The 17,244-nt window shown below is 45.8% G+C and overlaps 1 protein-coding gene across 2 annotated transcripts in view; it reads left to right on the forward strand.

Annotated features, from left to right (window-relative positions):
• The first annotated feature begins 1,952 nt into the window (after positions 1 to 1,952).
• The window catches only part of LOC110070780 (uncharacterized), a 33,496-nt gene continuing 18,204 nt past the window's right edge, over positions 1,953 to 17,244 (forward strand). The window contains exons 1-3 of one of the 2 annotated variants that reach the window (XM_078388720.1): positions 1,953 to 2,192; positions 13,765 to 13,947; positions 17,028 to 17,156. In XM_078388720.1, coding sequence (XP_078244846.1) covers positions 13,884 to 13,947; positions 17,028 to 17,156 — 193 coding nt within the window. In that variant the 5' untranslated portion in view covers positions 1,953 to 2,192; positions 13,765 to 13,883. The remainder of the gene's footprint in view (positions 2,193 to 13,764; positions 13,948 to 17,027; positions 17,157 to 17,244) is intronic. The other variant, XM_078388721.1, reaches the window with a different exon arrangement.

A 17,244-nucleotide genomic window follows, 5' to 3' on the forward strand; every position in this document is an offset into this window, starting at 1 on the left:
ACCTAGGTCTGACTAAGTCCACTTTAAAGGCGTATACATCTGCGATAGTTACCTTCCAGCCTCTGGGATCACAGTCCTCCAAATGGCTTTCCCATCCGACTGTAAAAGCCTTTTTCAGAGGTCTATCCAACATAAGACCTCCTGTGAGATGACCATTGCCTCAATGGTCTTTACAAACTGTGCTACATTCTCTGGTTCGTCCTCCCTTTGAACCTAAGGCTACCTGTGACTTAAAGTTTCTCTCCCTTAAGACTTTATTCCTTGTAGCTATCACTTCGGCCCGCAGAGCCAGTGAACTGGCTGCTCTCCGTGCTGATTCACCTTACCTTCAATTTTTCAAGGACAAGGTGGTGTTACACCCAGATGTTTCTTTCCTCCCCAAGGTGGTGTCGGACTTTCATGTCAACCAACCCCTGTTGTTACCTACTCTTTTTTCTGAACCCTCTTCAGATGTTGAACGCACGCTCCACTGTTTGGATGTTCGTCGTGCATTATCCTTTTATATATCCAGGACCAAAGATTTTAGAAGGGTCCAAAGACTGTTCTTATGCTATTATGGCCAACGCAAAGGGACTGCTGCTTCAACTTCAACTTTGTGCAGATGGCTGGTTTCCACCATCTCTTTGGCCTATGAGTTACAGTATAAACCTCTCCCTGAAAACCTGCGTGCTCATTCTACAAGAGCTGTTGCCACATCCACAGCCCTGCTGCGAGGGGTAGACATCCCCGACATCTGTAGAGCAGCTACCTGGTCCAGTGTGTCTACCTTCATCAAGCACTACAGACTGGACCTCAGGGCCAAGAATGAGACCAGATTCGGGAGGGCTGTCCTTACATCACTGCTGCAGTGACAGCCCACCATCCTGTAAGTAGCTTGGTAGTCACCCATCAGTGTGGATTTATAGAGAACCATGTTGAAGAAGAACAGGTTACTTACCTGTAAGCATGGTTCTTCAAGTGGATTCTCTATGAATACACACGACCCGCCCGACCTCCCCACGTGTCCATCACTGCTGACTGAGTTTCCAACTCTTTCTATGTGCGGGCACATGGAACTGGGGGTTTTTGGCGGGCTGCACTTGCGCAGTGCAGGGCAACTCAAACTTTGTATCTTTTTCCTCATAGCTCTGGAAAATTCCGAGAGGAACCAGCGCAGGCGCTGTTTAACCCATCAGTGTGTATTCATAGAGAATCCACTTGAAGAACCATGCTTACAGGTAAGTAACCTGTTCTTAATCAGACAGAGTTCTAGCTCCTGTCCTCTGAAGATGCCCATGGCCACAGAGACCGGCCAAACGTTAGGAAGAAAAACTTTCAGAACACGGCCAAACAGCCCGAAAAACCTACAACCACTACTTTCGAGACAGTTTGCAAACATAAAAATACAAAATGAATGTGTCACACCCCCTTCACTCAAAGGCAGCTATAGTAGTTCAGTACCAGGACTTTAATATATTAGAATGCCCAGGAAGCCAGAGATAAAACATGACTAATAAGAGCAATAAGTAAACAAGATTGTTAATACCTGGGCCTTTTGTAAAACACTAATTCATAGGGTTGCTCCAAGAACAAGAACAAGGTAGCTTCAATTGCGCTTGTCAGTTGCCTTGGGAAATAATATAAACAGACAGACAGACAGACAGACAGACAAAGAAACACCCTCAGCCTAAGTCGAGGGCGATTTGACAGGGGCTCAAAAGGGAAAAGACTGAACGCTTTTCCTTCTGGAAAAGAAGGGAGGGTGGGTGGCATCTAAGAGAACTTTATGGAGTCACCAAGTCCATCTCCAGATTACTGGCCGGTCAAGCTTCTAACTTGGGACCCACAGGCCAGGTGTGCGTTAAATAAATAAATAAATAAATAAATAAAGAGGAACAACTTTGAGAGGCTGCAGCGAGAGTCTCGGCCTTTTCAACAGGGGCACTCCCCCGAAGCCCCGCCTCAGACAGAAGAAGGAGCTTTAAACCGAAAGAAGTCACGTTAACCAATCGACTACAGTACTGCGAGAGTCCGTGTGTTTCTCCGCCTCGCTGCCCCTCCTTCTGGGACAAACGCCAGCAGCTGCAATCGGAAAAGAAAAAAAGAAATGATTTTGCGGGTTGGGAACATTTCCCTTCTTCTTGGGTGATCGATCCCCTTTCTCCGTCTCTCGACTCCCCGGGTCCCTGCGCGTTGACTCCGGCAACAAGACAGTAAGTTCACTTCCCAGCAAAGGAGCCCCGGATCTCCTTTAGAGAGAGAGGCAAGAGGGAAAGGGGAAGGAGAGAGGGAGGGGGAGACCATCCTGGACCAGCAGCCAGAGCCCAAGCCATCAAGCCTCGGGCGCTCCTCTTCCATTTTGGATTCCACCTTACACATCAGATATTTTGTTTAATTGTTGTCATACAAAAAACAGAACACAAGAACAAGGTAGCGACTTAAAAGACTGACTTTTACTCTGCACTGCAAACTTTTGTGAATTAATCCACTTCATCAGACGTGTTAGAGTGGAGACTCTTACTGCCTCTCTTATGTAAATGAAACCTAATTTGATTGTCACTGTTAAAAGAAATCAAAAGACGTAGGGGAAATTTTGGAAATGGAGGGCTGGTGCGGGGCTGGCATGAAATTCTGTGATTGCATAAAGAAAGACCGAGAGAGAGGAATTCTGCCTTACTGCAAATGAGAATGTTGTTACTTATCCTGTGACCTGTCTCAGCCATGGCACCCAAACTATTTATTTATTTATTTATTTATTTATTTACTTACTTACTTACTTACTTACTTACTTACTTACTTACTTACTTACTTACTTACTTACTTACTTACTTACTTACTTATTGTATTTATACCCTGCCTATCTAGTCATTTCGACCATTTGAGCAGATATTTTTGCACAATTTAAAAAGCCTTTTTGTCGCTGGATAAGATTTAATAAGAGGTAAATGTTTGATGAGACTAAACCAATAAAATAATACTTACGCACATATATGTGTACACAAACACACACACACAGAGAACACATAGTCTCCAAATGTTGTACAATAAGGTAAGTAATGACTGCCGTCTGCAGATATATCCTTGGCAATTAGTAGAGATGGGGACTCAAATCACAAGACTTGCTGTGAAGTTTTTTTTTTTTTTTTTAAATAAATCCAGACTCTACTTCTGACTTGGAACCCATCTCCTCCTCCCTTTTTTTTCTGGGGAAAAATTGATTTTTAAATGAGACATGGACATGATATCAAAGACTCGGACTTGGGACACAGACCCAAAGATCTGTCCAGCAACCCAGGCAATTAGTCAGAACCAGGTAAGGCAGTTAAAGAAAGTAAGAATGTGGAGCTGGTTGGCAAATAAAAGGTTTCGCATTTGGTTGATTGAACAGCAGAATTGTAGCCATGCTGGAAATAAATCAGAACAACGTCTACTCGGGGCGGCTTACATCAGTTAAAACAAGTTAAAAAACATATAAAATGCATTTATCCTAATTAGTTCTAAACAAAAGGTTTCCAAGATGGTGGTATACAAAAGAAAGAAAGAAAGAAAGAAAGAAAAAAGATAGAGAAAGAGAACAGGAAAATGACTTAGTTGACTGGGGGGTAGGCCTGTTTAAACAACCAAGTTTTTAATTGGCTTTTGAAAACCCCCAGCGAGGGTGCCAGCCGGATTTCAGCGGGGAGTGTGTTCCACAGGCGAGGGGCAACCACCGAGAAGGCCCGGTTTCTTTTTTCTCCTTCCGGGCCTCCCTCGGCGTCAGTCCCCATCCCTGCTGGCTATGTCCGGTGACTCGGGTAGATCTGGGTGGGAGGAGGCGATCTGCCAAATATTGAGGTCCCAAACCGTTTAGGGCTTTATCATCGTCGTCGTTTAGTCATGTCCGACTCTTCGTGACCCCATGGACCAGAGCATGCCAGGCCCTCCTATCTTCTACTGCCTCCCGGAGTTGGGTCAAATTCATGTTGGTTGCTTCGCAGACACTGTCCAGCCATCTCATCCTCGGTCGTCCCCTTCTCCTCTTGCCGTCACACCTTCCTAACATCAGGGTCTTCTCCAGGGAGTCTTTTCTTCTCATGAGATGGCCAAAGTACTGGAGCCTCAGCTTCAGGATCTGTCCTTCCAGTGAGCACTCAGGGTTGATTTCCTTTAGAATTGATAGGTTTGTTCTCCTTGCAGTCCAGGGGATTCTCAAGAGTCTCTCCTCCAGCACCACAATTCAAAGGCATCAATTCTTCGGCGGTCTGCTTTCTTTATGGTCCAGCTCTCACTTCCATACATCACGACAGGAAAAACCATAGCTTTGACTATTCGGACTTATGTTGGCAAGGTGATGTCTCTGCTTTTTAAGATGCTGTCAAGATTTGTCATTGCTTTTCTCCCCAGAAGCAGGCGTCTTTTAATTTCGGGGCTGCTGTCTCCATCTGCAGTGATCATGGACCCCAGGAAAATAAAATCTGTCACTGCCTCCATATCTTCCCCTTCTATTTCCCAGGAGGTGATGGGACCAGTGGCCATGATCTTAGTTTTTTTGATGTTGAGCTTCAGACCATTTTTGCACTCTCCTCTTTCACCCTCATTACAAGGTTCTTTAATTCCTCCTGACTTTCTGCCATCAGAGTGGTGTCATCTGCATATCGGAGGTTGTTGATATTTCTTCCGGCAATCTTAATTCTGGTTTGGGATTCCTCCAGTCCTGCCTTCCGCATGATGTATTCTGCATATACAGTGGGGACTTGACTTGAGAACTTAATCCGTATTGGAAGGCGGTTCTCAAGTCAAAACGTTTGCAGGTCAAATCTGCATTTCCCATAGGAATGCATTGAAAACCATTTAATCCGTATCTGCTCTTTTCCGTCCATAGAAACTAATGGGAAGCTGCAATTCCGCCTTCAACCACGAGAGGGGGATATTTTTTTATTTTTTTCTTAGGTCAAGAAATGTTCAGGGAAGGCAGGAAAAATACAGTCCAGGCAGTACAGTACCAGGCAATCTGAAGACCGTCTCCCAATCCACTCACTAAACGCTGGGAGGAGTGAGGAAGCAGACAGGCACCCTTTTTACTGGCCAAGAGTTAACTGAAAGTTCAAATTTTGCACTTTCCCTGCCTCCCACGTGGTTTTTTTCAGTTCTTAACTCAAATCTAAGTATGTAAGTCAAGACAATATTTTCCTATGAGAGTGATTCTTAAGTCAAAACGTGAACTCGAGCCATTCTTAAGTCAAGACCCCACTGTAAGTTGAATAAGCTGGGGGACAATATACAGCCTTGTCGTACTCCTTTCCCAATTTTGAACCAATCAGTTGTTCCATATCCAGTTCTAACTGTTGCTTCTTGTCCCACGTATAAGTTTCTCAGGAGATAAATAAGGTGTTGAGGCACTCCCATTTCTTTAAGGACTTGCCATAGTTTGCTGTGGTCCACACAGTCAAAGGCTTTCGCATAGTCAATGAAGCAGAAGTAGATATTTTTCTGGAACTCTCTGGCTTTCTCCATAATCCAGCGCAAGTTAGCAATTTGGTCTCGAGTTCCTCTGCCTTATCGGAATCCAGCTTGTACTTCTGGGAGTTCTTGGTCCACATACTGCTGAAGCCTACCTAGCAGGATTTTGAGCATAACCTTGCTAGCGTGTGAAATGAGTGCAATTGTGCGGTAGTTGGAGCATTCTTTGGCACTGCCTTTCTTTGGGATTGGGATGTAGACTGATCTTTTCCAATCCTCTGGCCACTGTTGGGTTTTCCAAACTTGCTGGCATATTGAATGTAGCACCTTAACAGCATCATCTTTCAAGATTTTAAATAGTTCAACTGGAATGCCATCACCTCCACTGGCCTTGTTGTTAGCCAGGCTTTCTAAGGCCCACTTGACTTCACTCTCCAGGATGTCTGGCTCAAGGTCAGCAACTACAATGTCTGGGTTGTCCACATCTTTCTGATATAATTCCTCTGTGTATTCTTGCCACCTCTTCTTGATGTCTTCTGCTTTTGTTAGGTCCCTCCCATTTTTGTCCTTTATCATGTCCATCTTTGCGCAAAATGTTCCTCTAATATCTCCAGTTTTCCTGAACAGAACTCTGGTTTTTCCTTTTCTGTTATTTCCCTCTATTTCTTTGCATTGTTCATTTAAGAAGGTCCTATTGTCTCTCCTTGCTATTCTTTGGAAGTCTGCATTCAATTTTCTGTAACTTTCCCTATTTCCCTTGCATTTTGTTTCCCTTCTCTGCTATTTGTAAGGCCTCGTTGGACAGTCACTTTGCTTTCTTGCATTTCCTTTTCTTTGGGATAGTTTTACTTGCTGCTTCGTGTACAATGTTACAAGCCTCCGTCCATAGTTCTTCAGGCATTCTGTCCACCAAATTTAGTTCCTTAAATTTGTTCTTCAGTTCCACTGTGTATTCCTAAGGGATTTGGTTTAGATTGTACCTGACTAGCCCAGTGGTGTTTCCTACTTTCTTCAGTTTAAGCTTGAGTTTTGCTATGAGAAGCTGATGATCAGAGCCGCAGTCAGCTCCAGGTCTTGTTTTTGCTGACTGTATAGAGCTTCTCCATCTTTGGCTGCAGAGAACGTAATCAATCTGATTTCAGTGTTGCCCATCTGGTGATTTCCATGTATAGAGTCGCCTCTTGTGTTGTTGGAAAAGAGTGTTTGTGATGACCAGCTTATTCTCTTGACAAAACTCTATTAGCCTTTGTCCTGCTTCGTTCTGAACTCCAAGGCCAAACTTCCCTGTTGTTCCTTTTATCTCTTGGCTCGCTAGCATTCCAGTCCCCTAGAATGAGAAGAACATCTTTCTTTGGTGTCAGTTCTAGAAGGTGTTGTAAATCTTCATAAAATTGTTCAATTTCAGTCTCCTCAGCAGTGGTGGTTGGTGCATAAACTTGGATTATTGTGATGTTGAAAGGTCTGCCTTGGATTCGTATTGACATCATTCTATCGTTTTTGAGATTGTATCCCATTACAGCTTTTCCCACTCTTTTGTTGACTATGAGGGCCATTCCATTCCTTCTACGGGATTCTTGCCCACAATAGTAGATATGATAATCATCTGAGCTGAATTCGCCCATTCCTGTCCATTTTAGTTCACTGATGCCCAGGATGTCGATGTTTATTCTTGCCATCTTCTGTTTGACCACCTCCAGCTCATAGATCTTACATTCCATGTTCCTATGCAGTATTTTTCTTTGCAGCATTGGATTTTCCTTTTACTTCCAGGCGCGTCCACAGCTGAGCGTCCTTTCGGCTTTGGCCCAACCATTTCATTAGCTCTGGAGCTACTTGTACTTGTCCTCCACTCTTCCTCCGTAGCATGTTGGACGCCTTCTGACCTGAGGTTCCCATCTTCCAGCGTCATATCTTTTAGCCTTTTGTTTCTGATCATGGGGCATTCTTGGCAAAGATACTGGAGTGGCATTGCCAGTTCCTATTCCAGGTGGATTGCGTTTGGTCGGAACTCTCCACTATGTCCTGTCCGTCTTGGGTGTCCCTGCACGGCATAGCCCATAGCTTTTCTGAGTTACTCAAGCCCCTTCGCCATGACAAGGCAGCAATCCATGAAGGGGATAGGGCTTTATATGTAATCATTAATACTTTGAAGTAAATGCGGAAACGAATAGGTAACCAGTGCAGCGCAGCCAGAGTGGGGGAGATGTGCTGATATTTTCTCACCCCACTAATAAGCCTGGCTTCTTCATTCTGGACCATCTGGAGTTTCCACCTGAGCCTCAAAGGCAGCCCCACGTACAGTGCGTTACAATGGTCTAGTCTCGAGATTACGAGCGCGTGGACTAGAGTAGTGAGGGCCCTCCGATCAAGATATGGCCACAGCTGGGCAATCCGCCATAGATGAAAATAGGCAGAATGGACCACGGACGCCACCTGGGTTTCCATGGTTAGCGCCGGGTCCAGATGTACCCCCAAGCTGCAGACCTCACTCTTTGTGGCAAGGGTCGTCCCTCCAAAAGAAAGGGAGTCACCTATGCCGCTGACGGGAGGGCCACCCACCCTCAAGACCTCCGTCTTGTCCGGGTTCAGCCTCAATCCATTTGACTGCATCCATACCAGTACAGTGTCCAGGCAGCGCTGGAGGGACTGGACGGCATCCACTGAAGTTGGAGTAAAAGAGATGTAGACCTGTGTGTCATCAGCGTACTGGTGACACGATGCCCCACACCCTCTGATGACCCCGCCCAGCGGCCTCATGAAGATGTTAAACAGCAATGGGGAGATGATCGACCCCTGTGGAACCCCACAATTGAGACTCCACGGGGCCGAGACATTCTCCCCAATCTGCACTCTCTGGGGGCGGTCCTCCAGGAAGGAGCGGTGCCAGGCAAGTGCCAGGCCACCAACTCCCAACTCGGAGAGCCTCCCCAGGAGGATACCGTGGTTGACGGTATCAAAGGCAGCTGAGATGTCGAGGAGGACCAACAAGGACACATTGCCCCCATCGGCCTCCCTCAACAGGTCATCCAACAGTGCGACCAGTGCCGTCTCTGTACCATAGCGCGGCCTAAAGCCCGACTGAAATGGGTCTAGAGCATTGGTTTCATCTAAGAGCACCTGAAGCTGGTCTGCCACCACCCTCTCAACCACTTTGCTGAGGAAGGGCACACTGGCGACGGGCCTATAATTGCCAATTTCGTCCGCCGCCAGAGTTGGTTTCTTCCTAATGGACCTAATGAGTGTCTCCTTGAGAGCAAGGGGTACCTTGCCCTCCTGGAGAGACCCATTAATTATTGCAGTGGCCCATTCAGTTGTTACCGGCCTGGCTGCTTTGATTAGCCAGGCTGGACAAGGGTCGAGAGAAGAAGTGGTGGCCTGACAGCGATCAAGCGCCTTGTCTACCAGCTCTGATGTTACAGGCTGAAAAGAATCAAGAATTACCGGGCAGGACGGAGCGCTGGACATCTCTGCTCGATCCATTGTATTTTAAAAATGCGAAAGGTCACGGCGGATGGCCTCCACTTTAGATTTTTAAAATGCTGCAAATTGGTCAGGTGAGATGATAGAAGGAGGCCCTTCCCCCTGGCCAATTCTGGATAGATCGCGAACTATACGGAAAAGTTCCGCCTGCCGGTTGGAAGCTTCGCTTATCCGGTCAGCGACGTAAGCTCTTCTAGCAGCCTTTACCTTGGCTAGGTAATGGTTAGTTGCAATCCTGACAGCAATCTTATTGTATGCCGTCGGTTCCTTCCTCCAAATGCACTCTAGCCGTCTCCTTATTCGCTTCATTGGTCGTAGATCCTGACTATACCAGGGTCCTGGCCAAGCTCTACTCCGGAGAGGGCGTTTGGGTGCGATCGTGTCAACAGCCCTAGTGGCGGTGGAGAACCAACCATCAACCAGGACTTCAACAGGAGCGCCAGACAGTGCCGCTGGAATCCCTCTCATGGTATCCTGGAATCTCATGGGATCTAGTAACCTTCGAGGACAGACCATCAAAATAGGTCCCTGCTCCTTGCAGGGGGGAAGCGCCATTGCGAGGTTACATTTTATCAGGTAATGGTCTGACCATGAGAAGGGGACTGACACAAGGTCAGTCACCATCAGACCACACTCGCTACACTCGGTAGAAAAGACCAGATCAAGCCTATGGCCACCCATGTGTGTGGGGCCATTAACATGTTGGGACAAGTTCAAGAAAGCCATGGTTTCCAAGAACTCAAGAGCTGGCCTGGATACCTCTGCCTCCGCATGGATGTTGTAGTCACCCAGGACCAAAAGTCTCGGGGACTCCAACAGTGCCGTGGAGACGAAGTCTGCCAGCTCCGGTAGGGAGGTGGCTGGGTTGCTGGGAGCGCGGTAACCCAGCAAGATCCCAGTACCATCCCTGGCCCCAATCCACACATGGAGAGCCTCCAGACCCGGCCTCACAAGCGAGGAGCGCCTAGTAACCTCTAATGATTTTCTATAAACAATGGCAACTCCCCCCCCGCCCCTCCAGTCTGCCCTGGTGCTGTACTGCATAACCCGGAGGGCAGGAAAGGGTCAAAGGGACCCCTCCTTCCCTACCCATCCAGGTCTCAGTTATGCATGCCAGGTCTGCATCCTCATCCAGAATAAGGTCTTGTATAAACTGGGATTTATTGGATACAGACCTGGCGTTCAGAAGCACCAGCTTCAGAGTGGAGGGCCAGCTGGGCTGCCTACCTCGATTTTGGCAGTTGGTCACAGTGTCAGAGGGAGGCAATAGTACAATCATTGTTGAAAAAGCCCTCCTTGTATCCCACAATACTGAATAATTACTACTAAATATTTAATATTCCATTTTTAAGCAAGGTGTTAGAGCGGGTTATGGCTTCTCAGCTCTAGAGGTGCCTGGATGAGACAGATTATCTAGATCCACTTCAATCTGGCTTCAGGCCTGTTTATGGGGAAAATACTGCTTTGGTCATCAGAAACTGTTGTTTTTGCTGGACTTCTCAGTGGATTTCAATACCATTGATCATGGAATTGTCCATCTGGGATGGTACTTGGAGGCATATGGCGTGTCCTGGAGGGAAAAACTCAGAATGTAGTGGTGACCTGTTTGTTGCTGTAGCTGTTGGACTGTGGTGTCCCTCTGTTTTGACCCTTGTGCCATTTAACATCTACATGAAACCACTGGAGAAGTTATCCAGTTTTGAATTTGGTTTCATTAGTATGTGGATGGCACCCAACTCTATCTCTCCTTTCTACCTAATTCCATGGAAGCAGTTCCTGTTCTAAACCTGTGTCTGCCATTAATAATGGACTGGATGAGAGCAAATAGTGTCCTTCTAGGAAGGAGATGGATTTCATAGCTGAAAAATCAGGAATTGGTTTGGATGGAACACACCACCAGCCTTGGCCAGAGGAAGTCCAGAGAGGCAGAATGAACACAAAGCAAAGAAAGAGCATATCATGGTGGTGTCTGGCTGACTAAAGGAGGCAATGTTGAAAAGCAAGTGGGATCTAAGCTTTTCTGGCAAATGTACTTTATTTTCCTGGCTTTCCAATTTCCACCAGTGAATGCAAACAGACAACAGACTCTGGCTGCAGAGTTAGAGGCTGGGAGTTGGATTCCCTGCTGTGCCTCCTGTGTGGCCTTGGGCAAGCTGCACAGTCCCACAGAATGGCCCTGAAGAAGGGGAATGGTAGACTACTTCTGTGTATTCATTACCTAGAAGGTTGCCTGTCCCCTGGTGACAAAAGAGGTATCTCGGGACACCCCACCTGCCATGCTAGGGACACCTCAGAGGAAGGCATTTCAGTCTTGGGGAGATCTGAGGAGTCTTATGCTCTTTCCTTGCTGTGGAACTGATGCTGCATTTCAAGGGTCATAGAGCCCCTCCTCGTGCCAACTCCTGTGGCCTCCCCCCCCTTCCTCCCTCTCACCAGGAGATGTCAGCCACTACAGCATGTTAAATGTATTTGCGAAGGCTTTCACGCCCGGGATCTGATGGTTGTTGTGGGTTTTTCGGTCTCTTTGGCCGTGTTCTGAAGGTTGTTCTTCCTAACGTTTCGCCAGTCTCTGTGGCCGGCATCTTCAGAGGAGAGGAGTAGCACTCTGTGCTCTGGTCTACAGACTGTTGTTGATCTATGTGGTTGCTATCCCTTCTACATGTGTCAAGTCCTGTGGTGTGCAGTGGTCCTCAGTCTGCTCTTGAAGAATCTGCCCTGAACACTTTTAGCCTGTGTGTGTGTTTAGTCGTTTAGTCGTGTCCGACTCTTCGTGACCCCATGGACCAGAGCACGCCAGGCCCTCCTGTCTTCTACTGCCTCCCGGAGTTGTGTCAGGTTCATGTTGGTTGCTTCGCAGACACTGTCCAGCCATCTCATCCTCGGTCGTCCCCTTCTCCTCTTGCCATCACACCTTCCTAACATCAAGGTTTTTTCCAAGGACTCTTTTCTTCTCATGAGATGGCCAAAGTACTGGAGCCTCAGCTTCAGGATCTGTCCTTCAAGTGAGCATTCAGGGTTGATTTCCTTTAGAACTGATAGGTTTGTTCTCCTTGCAGTCCAGGGGATTCTCAAGAGCCTCCTCCAGCACCACAATTCAAAGGCATCAATTCTTCAGCGGTCAGCTTTCTTTATGGTCCAGCTCTCACTTCCATACATCATGACAGGAAAAACCATAGCTTTGACTATTCGGACTTTTGTTGGCAAGGTGATGTCTCTGCTTTTCAAGATGCTGTCAAGATTTGTCATTGCTTTCCTCCCAAGAAGAAGGCGCCTTTTAATTTCGGGGCTGCTGTCTCCATCTGCAGTGATCATGGAGCCCAGGAAGATAAAATTTGACACTGCCTCCATATCTTCCCCTTCTATTTCCCAGGAGGTGATGGGACCAGTGGCCATGATCTTAGTTTTTTTGATGTTGAGTTTCAGACCGTTTTTTGCACTCTCCTCTTTCACTCTCATTACAAGGTTCTTTAATTCCTCCTCACTTTCTGCCATCAGAGTGGTATCATCTGCATATCGGAGGTTGTTGATATTTCTTCCGGCAATCTTAATTCCGGCTTGGGTTTCTTCCAGTCCAGCCTTCCGCATGATGTATTCTGCATATAAGTTAAATAAACTGGGGGACAATATACAGCCTTGCCGTACTCCTTTCCCAATTTTGAACCACTCAGTTGTTCCATGACCAGTTCTAACTGTTGCTTCCTGTCCCACATATAGGTTTCTCAGGAGATGGATAAGGTGGTCAGGCACTCCCATTTCTTTAAGAACTTGCCATAGTTTGCTGTGGTCCACACAGTCAAAGGCTTTCGCATAGTCAATGAAGCAGAAGTAGATATTTTTCTGGAACTCTCTGGCTTTCTCCATAATCCAGCGCAAGTTAGCAATTTGGTCTCGAGTTCCTCTGCCTCTTCGGAATCCAGCTTGTACTTCTGGGAGTTCTCGGTCCACATACTGCTGAAGCCTACCTTGTAGGATTTTGAGCATAACCTTGCTAGCGTGTGAAATGAGTGCAATTGTACGGTAGTTGGAGCATTCTTTGGCACTGCCTTTCTTTGGGATTGGGATGTAGACTGATCTTTTCCAATCCTCTGGCCACTGTTGAGTTTTCCAAACTTGCTGGCATATTGAATGTAGCACCTTAACAGCATCATCTTTCAAGATTTTAAATAGTTCAACTGGAATGCCATCACCTCCACTGGCCTTGTTGTTAGCCAGGCTTTCTAAGGCCCACTTGACTTCGCTCTCCAGGATGTCTGGCTCAAGGTCAGCAACTACATTGTCTGGGTTGTCCGGGATATCCAAATCTTTCTGATATAATTCCTCTGTGTATTCTTGCCACCTCTTCTTGACGTCTTCTGCTTCTGTTAGGTCCCTCCCATTTTTGTCTTTTATCATGTTCATCTTTGCGCAAAATGTTCCTCTAATATGTCCAATTTTCCTGAACAGATCTCTGGTCTTTCCTTTTCTGTTATCTTCCTCTATTTCTTTGCATTGTTCATTTAAGAAGGCCCTCTTGTCTCTCCTTGCTATTCTTTGGAAGTCTGCATTCAATTTTCTGTAACTTTCCCTATCTCCCTTGCATTTTGTTTCCCTTCTCCTCTCTGCTATTTCTAAGGCCTCGTTGGACAGCCACTTTGCTTTCTTGCATTTCCTTTTCTTTGGGATGGTTTTCGTTGCTGCCTCCTGGACAATGTTACGAGCCTCTATCCAAAGTTCTTCAGGCACTCTGTCCACCAAATCTAGTTCCTTAAATCTGTTCTTTACTTCCACTGTGTATTCATAAGGGATTTGGTTTAGATTATACCTGAATGGCCCAGTGGTTTTTCCTTTTAGCCTATCCTTCTTTTATGGCTTTGTTTGTAATTCTAGGTGAACGAAGATCACAAGTTCTGCAAGAGTGGTTTTTCTCCTCACATGTGTGTAAAAAAAGCTTTCGGAAATTTATAGCCAAACATCTTAATAAAGGACAGAGGGGTCTTTCAAGAAATATGTCTGATCTGAAGCACAACTGCAACCTTTCCAGTGATTACGATGAAGAAAACGAGGAGACAGGTACAGTAATTGCATCTTCTCTCCCCAGGGCTCAATCACAGAGAGGTTTGGTCTTGTAAAAGTGCCTCATTCTGAGTTGATTGCTTAGGTATTTTCCCTCCCATCTCTAGGATAGAATTCTTGTTTTCATAAAAACAGTGGCAAACTGCAGCAAACTCTGTGCCTTCCCTTACTTTTTTTTTTTTTTTTTTTTTTTTGGTCCTCTCCTGAAATATAGGCATAATTTTTACCTCAGCCCATTGCAGAAGGTGGAGTTTAGCACTTCCCAGAGCAAGCTCTGGGCAGATGTTTTCAGTCTCAAATAAACAATAATTAAAAAAAAAAAGTCCTGAAGGATGGAGGTTTAATAATTTTTTTTCATAGTTAAGTTACTTCAAAGCACTGGATTAGTGATGGAGCTGCCTCTAAATCGATGAATTAATTACTTAAGCAGTTAATTAATTAGTTGCTTCCAAGCATTACGTGTGTGTGTGCATGGGTTGCAAAGACGCATGTCTAAACAGGCAGAATCCTTCATAGTCCATGGCTTGCTTTTTTCTCTTAAGAATTTTGCTAATATCTTAGCACTAATCAGCCTTTCTGCCTTCAAAAGTGTGGGGTGGGTTTTAATTATCCTGGTACTTTCTTCATTCAATAAACATGAAAAAATGGATCAGAGAACCCTGATGTTGAAGCTGGAGGTATGGTTCCCCATCCTTCACTGATTATCCCTCTGGGCCCCTTGAAATATAGCAAAATTGCCCCCATGCCCTTAAAAGGGCCTTTTTGAACAAAAAAAGGGTCAGGGGAGCAGGAGGGCATATTGGTTAACCCGACCTTACGCTATTTTTATTTACTTCTTTTTAGTAAGCCTTTTGAATTGGGAACCTTGGGCTGGATATGTTCACATCTTCAGGGACTCGATGGCTTGCCCAGTTATTCAGACTGATCTGGTCACACTTACCCCATGACTGGCAGAGAGGGAAAGGGAGGAATGTAATCCAGTGTTGGGAGCCTGGTTGGCTGATCCCTTTTGATCCTGAGATCCTACTCGCCCCCTCCTCCTGCCAGGGCAAGTAGAGCAAGTGGCGGCAACCTGTCCGCGGAAGCTGAGGCAGAGGATTATGTGCGGGAAGAGATTGTCTCAGAGGAGAGGCAACGAGTACAGTTCCTCATAAACTTTTTCATGTAGTCTAATAGAGATGGGGCTTGATCTCATATCTTCCTGTTGTGTTTTTTTATGTACCTGAGTGTTCTGTAGTCTGTTCTGCACTTATACAGCACAGCCTAGGGATGGAATGTTAGCTGACCTTGAAAAATCACCTCATTGATTTATTAACGACTCCAAAGGACTGTTATGTATGGTGGAGAAATAGTTGAGAGGTTTGGGCGCAGGTGGAGAGACCCCAGATCTCCCCAAACAGATTGCTTGGAGGCTGTTCAGAAACAACAGGAGTATCCATCTTAATAGACCTGGTGCCTAGAAGTAAGTAGTAGAGCCATTCTCTGACAATTTTTTTTTAAAAGACAAAACATGTTCCGTTCCAAAACAACTTTGAGCAATTCAAGATCCAAGTAGAACAAAACTCTTTGTGTCAGCTGATCTTAAAAGTGCCAGATAACAGTGCAAAAGAATAAAATGAACAGTCCAGGTTGTGATGACAAAGATATTCTGCAGATTCTACTGGGCATACAGTTGAGAGTTCAGGAAGGTAAACGCAGTCACTCTTGACATTCCATCTGAATGGGCAAACATTATGTTAAGTTCAGTGATGTCAGAAACCATGTGGCTGCATGAAGCAGGAGGAAATCCCTGAGAGTTTCACAAGGCAAACAACCAGGAAGGCAGAGAGAAGTGTAGGATGGGATGAAAGAAGTGCACGGCAGTGAAGATGGGAAAGAAACACAGGTGTGAGGTAACTTCAAATAACTGTTAGGGTGCGACTATATTGGAAAGCCAAATTGGAGTGATTCAGTTTTGCTGCAATTTGATTCACAGCCTGTATTATGTTTGAAACTGCTGTTAATGCTCACATAAGGGGCTGCAGATCAATTTGCAAGTTCACTATTCATACTGGATGATATGTCATTTGCATTCCACCCCACAGCTCTGTTTTCTTTCCTTCTTCTAGTCCCACATCTGCCAACATTGTAGAAATATCTAATTGTACATCACAGTATGAGTGTACCGGCGCATGTGTGTGTTGTGGGTGGGGTGTTTGTATGAGAAGGTATAGAACATGACATTTGCACAGTGACATTCTGACCAATCAGTGTGTGTCTGGCATCGCCCAGAGAATATAGAAAGCAAGTGTAGGTGAGCAGTCTCTCAGATATAGGTCTGATAGGGGTTGATAGGGCCAAACAGGGCAAATATGTAGTAGGATATACAGTAGTGCCTCACTTAGCGATGTTAATCCGTGCAGCAAAAATCGCTGCTAACCGAAAACATCGCTAACCGATGGCATTTGATCAGGTAGTTGCACTCTAAACGTTAGAGCAGTGGTTCTTAACCTTGGGTTACTCAGGTGTTTTTGAACTGCAACTCCCAGAAACCCCAGCCAGCACAGCTGGTGATGAAGGCTTCTGGGAGTTGCAGTCCAAAAACACCTGAGTAACCCAAGGTGAAGAACCATTGTGTTAGAGCAGTGGTCCCCAACCTTGGGCCTCCAGATGTTCTTGGACTTCAACTCCCAGAAAATCCTGGCCAGCAGAGGTGGTGGTAAGGCTTCTGGGAGTTGTAGTCCAAGAACATCTGGAGGCCCAAGGTTGGGGACTGCTGTGTTAGTTAGATAGAGGACAATTGTCTGAGAGCTTGTCTGCCCTCTAGTGGACTCTGATAGGAGTGCAGTCAGTCCCACCCTTTCTAATGCCAAGGAAGCACTTGGAGTGAAATCAAAACTAATCTCCTAGCCTTTTGGGATCTGAAAGCTTGGCCTAGAGATGTCACCTGTCTGGTTGTTGATCTGGAGAAGGGCTCCTGTTTTCAACTGAAGTATGTTGGTACCCCTTTTTGTTGTTGTAATGTTCTTTTGTTGCTCTATTTTATTGAATCAACATTTTTTGTCTGTTTCACCCCTCCCCTCTTTTCTTCTTCATAGGTGGCATTTTAGAATATCACCACAACCTAGATGGATACATACCTTTATCCAAGGCCGAGGAGCAAACGCCGTTGTCTCCCATCCCAAATGAGAGCCTTCTTTCAAAATCCCTTCCTGACCTCATGCAAGGTAATTGTGCCCAGCATTCATCCCAGAGGACACCTGTGGCAACTATCCTAAGTACAGGGGATAGCAGCAATCCTTGGCAGATGGGCCG

Source organism: Pogona vitticeps, chromosome 2 (genome assembly GCF_051106095.1).
Source record: "Pogona vitticeps strain Pit_001003342236 chromosome 2, PviZW2.1, whole genome shotgun sequence".
NCBI classification, from domain to species: domain Eukaryota; kingdom Metazoa; phylum Chordata; class Lepidosauria; order Squamata; family Agamidae; genus Pogona; species Pogona vitticeps.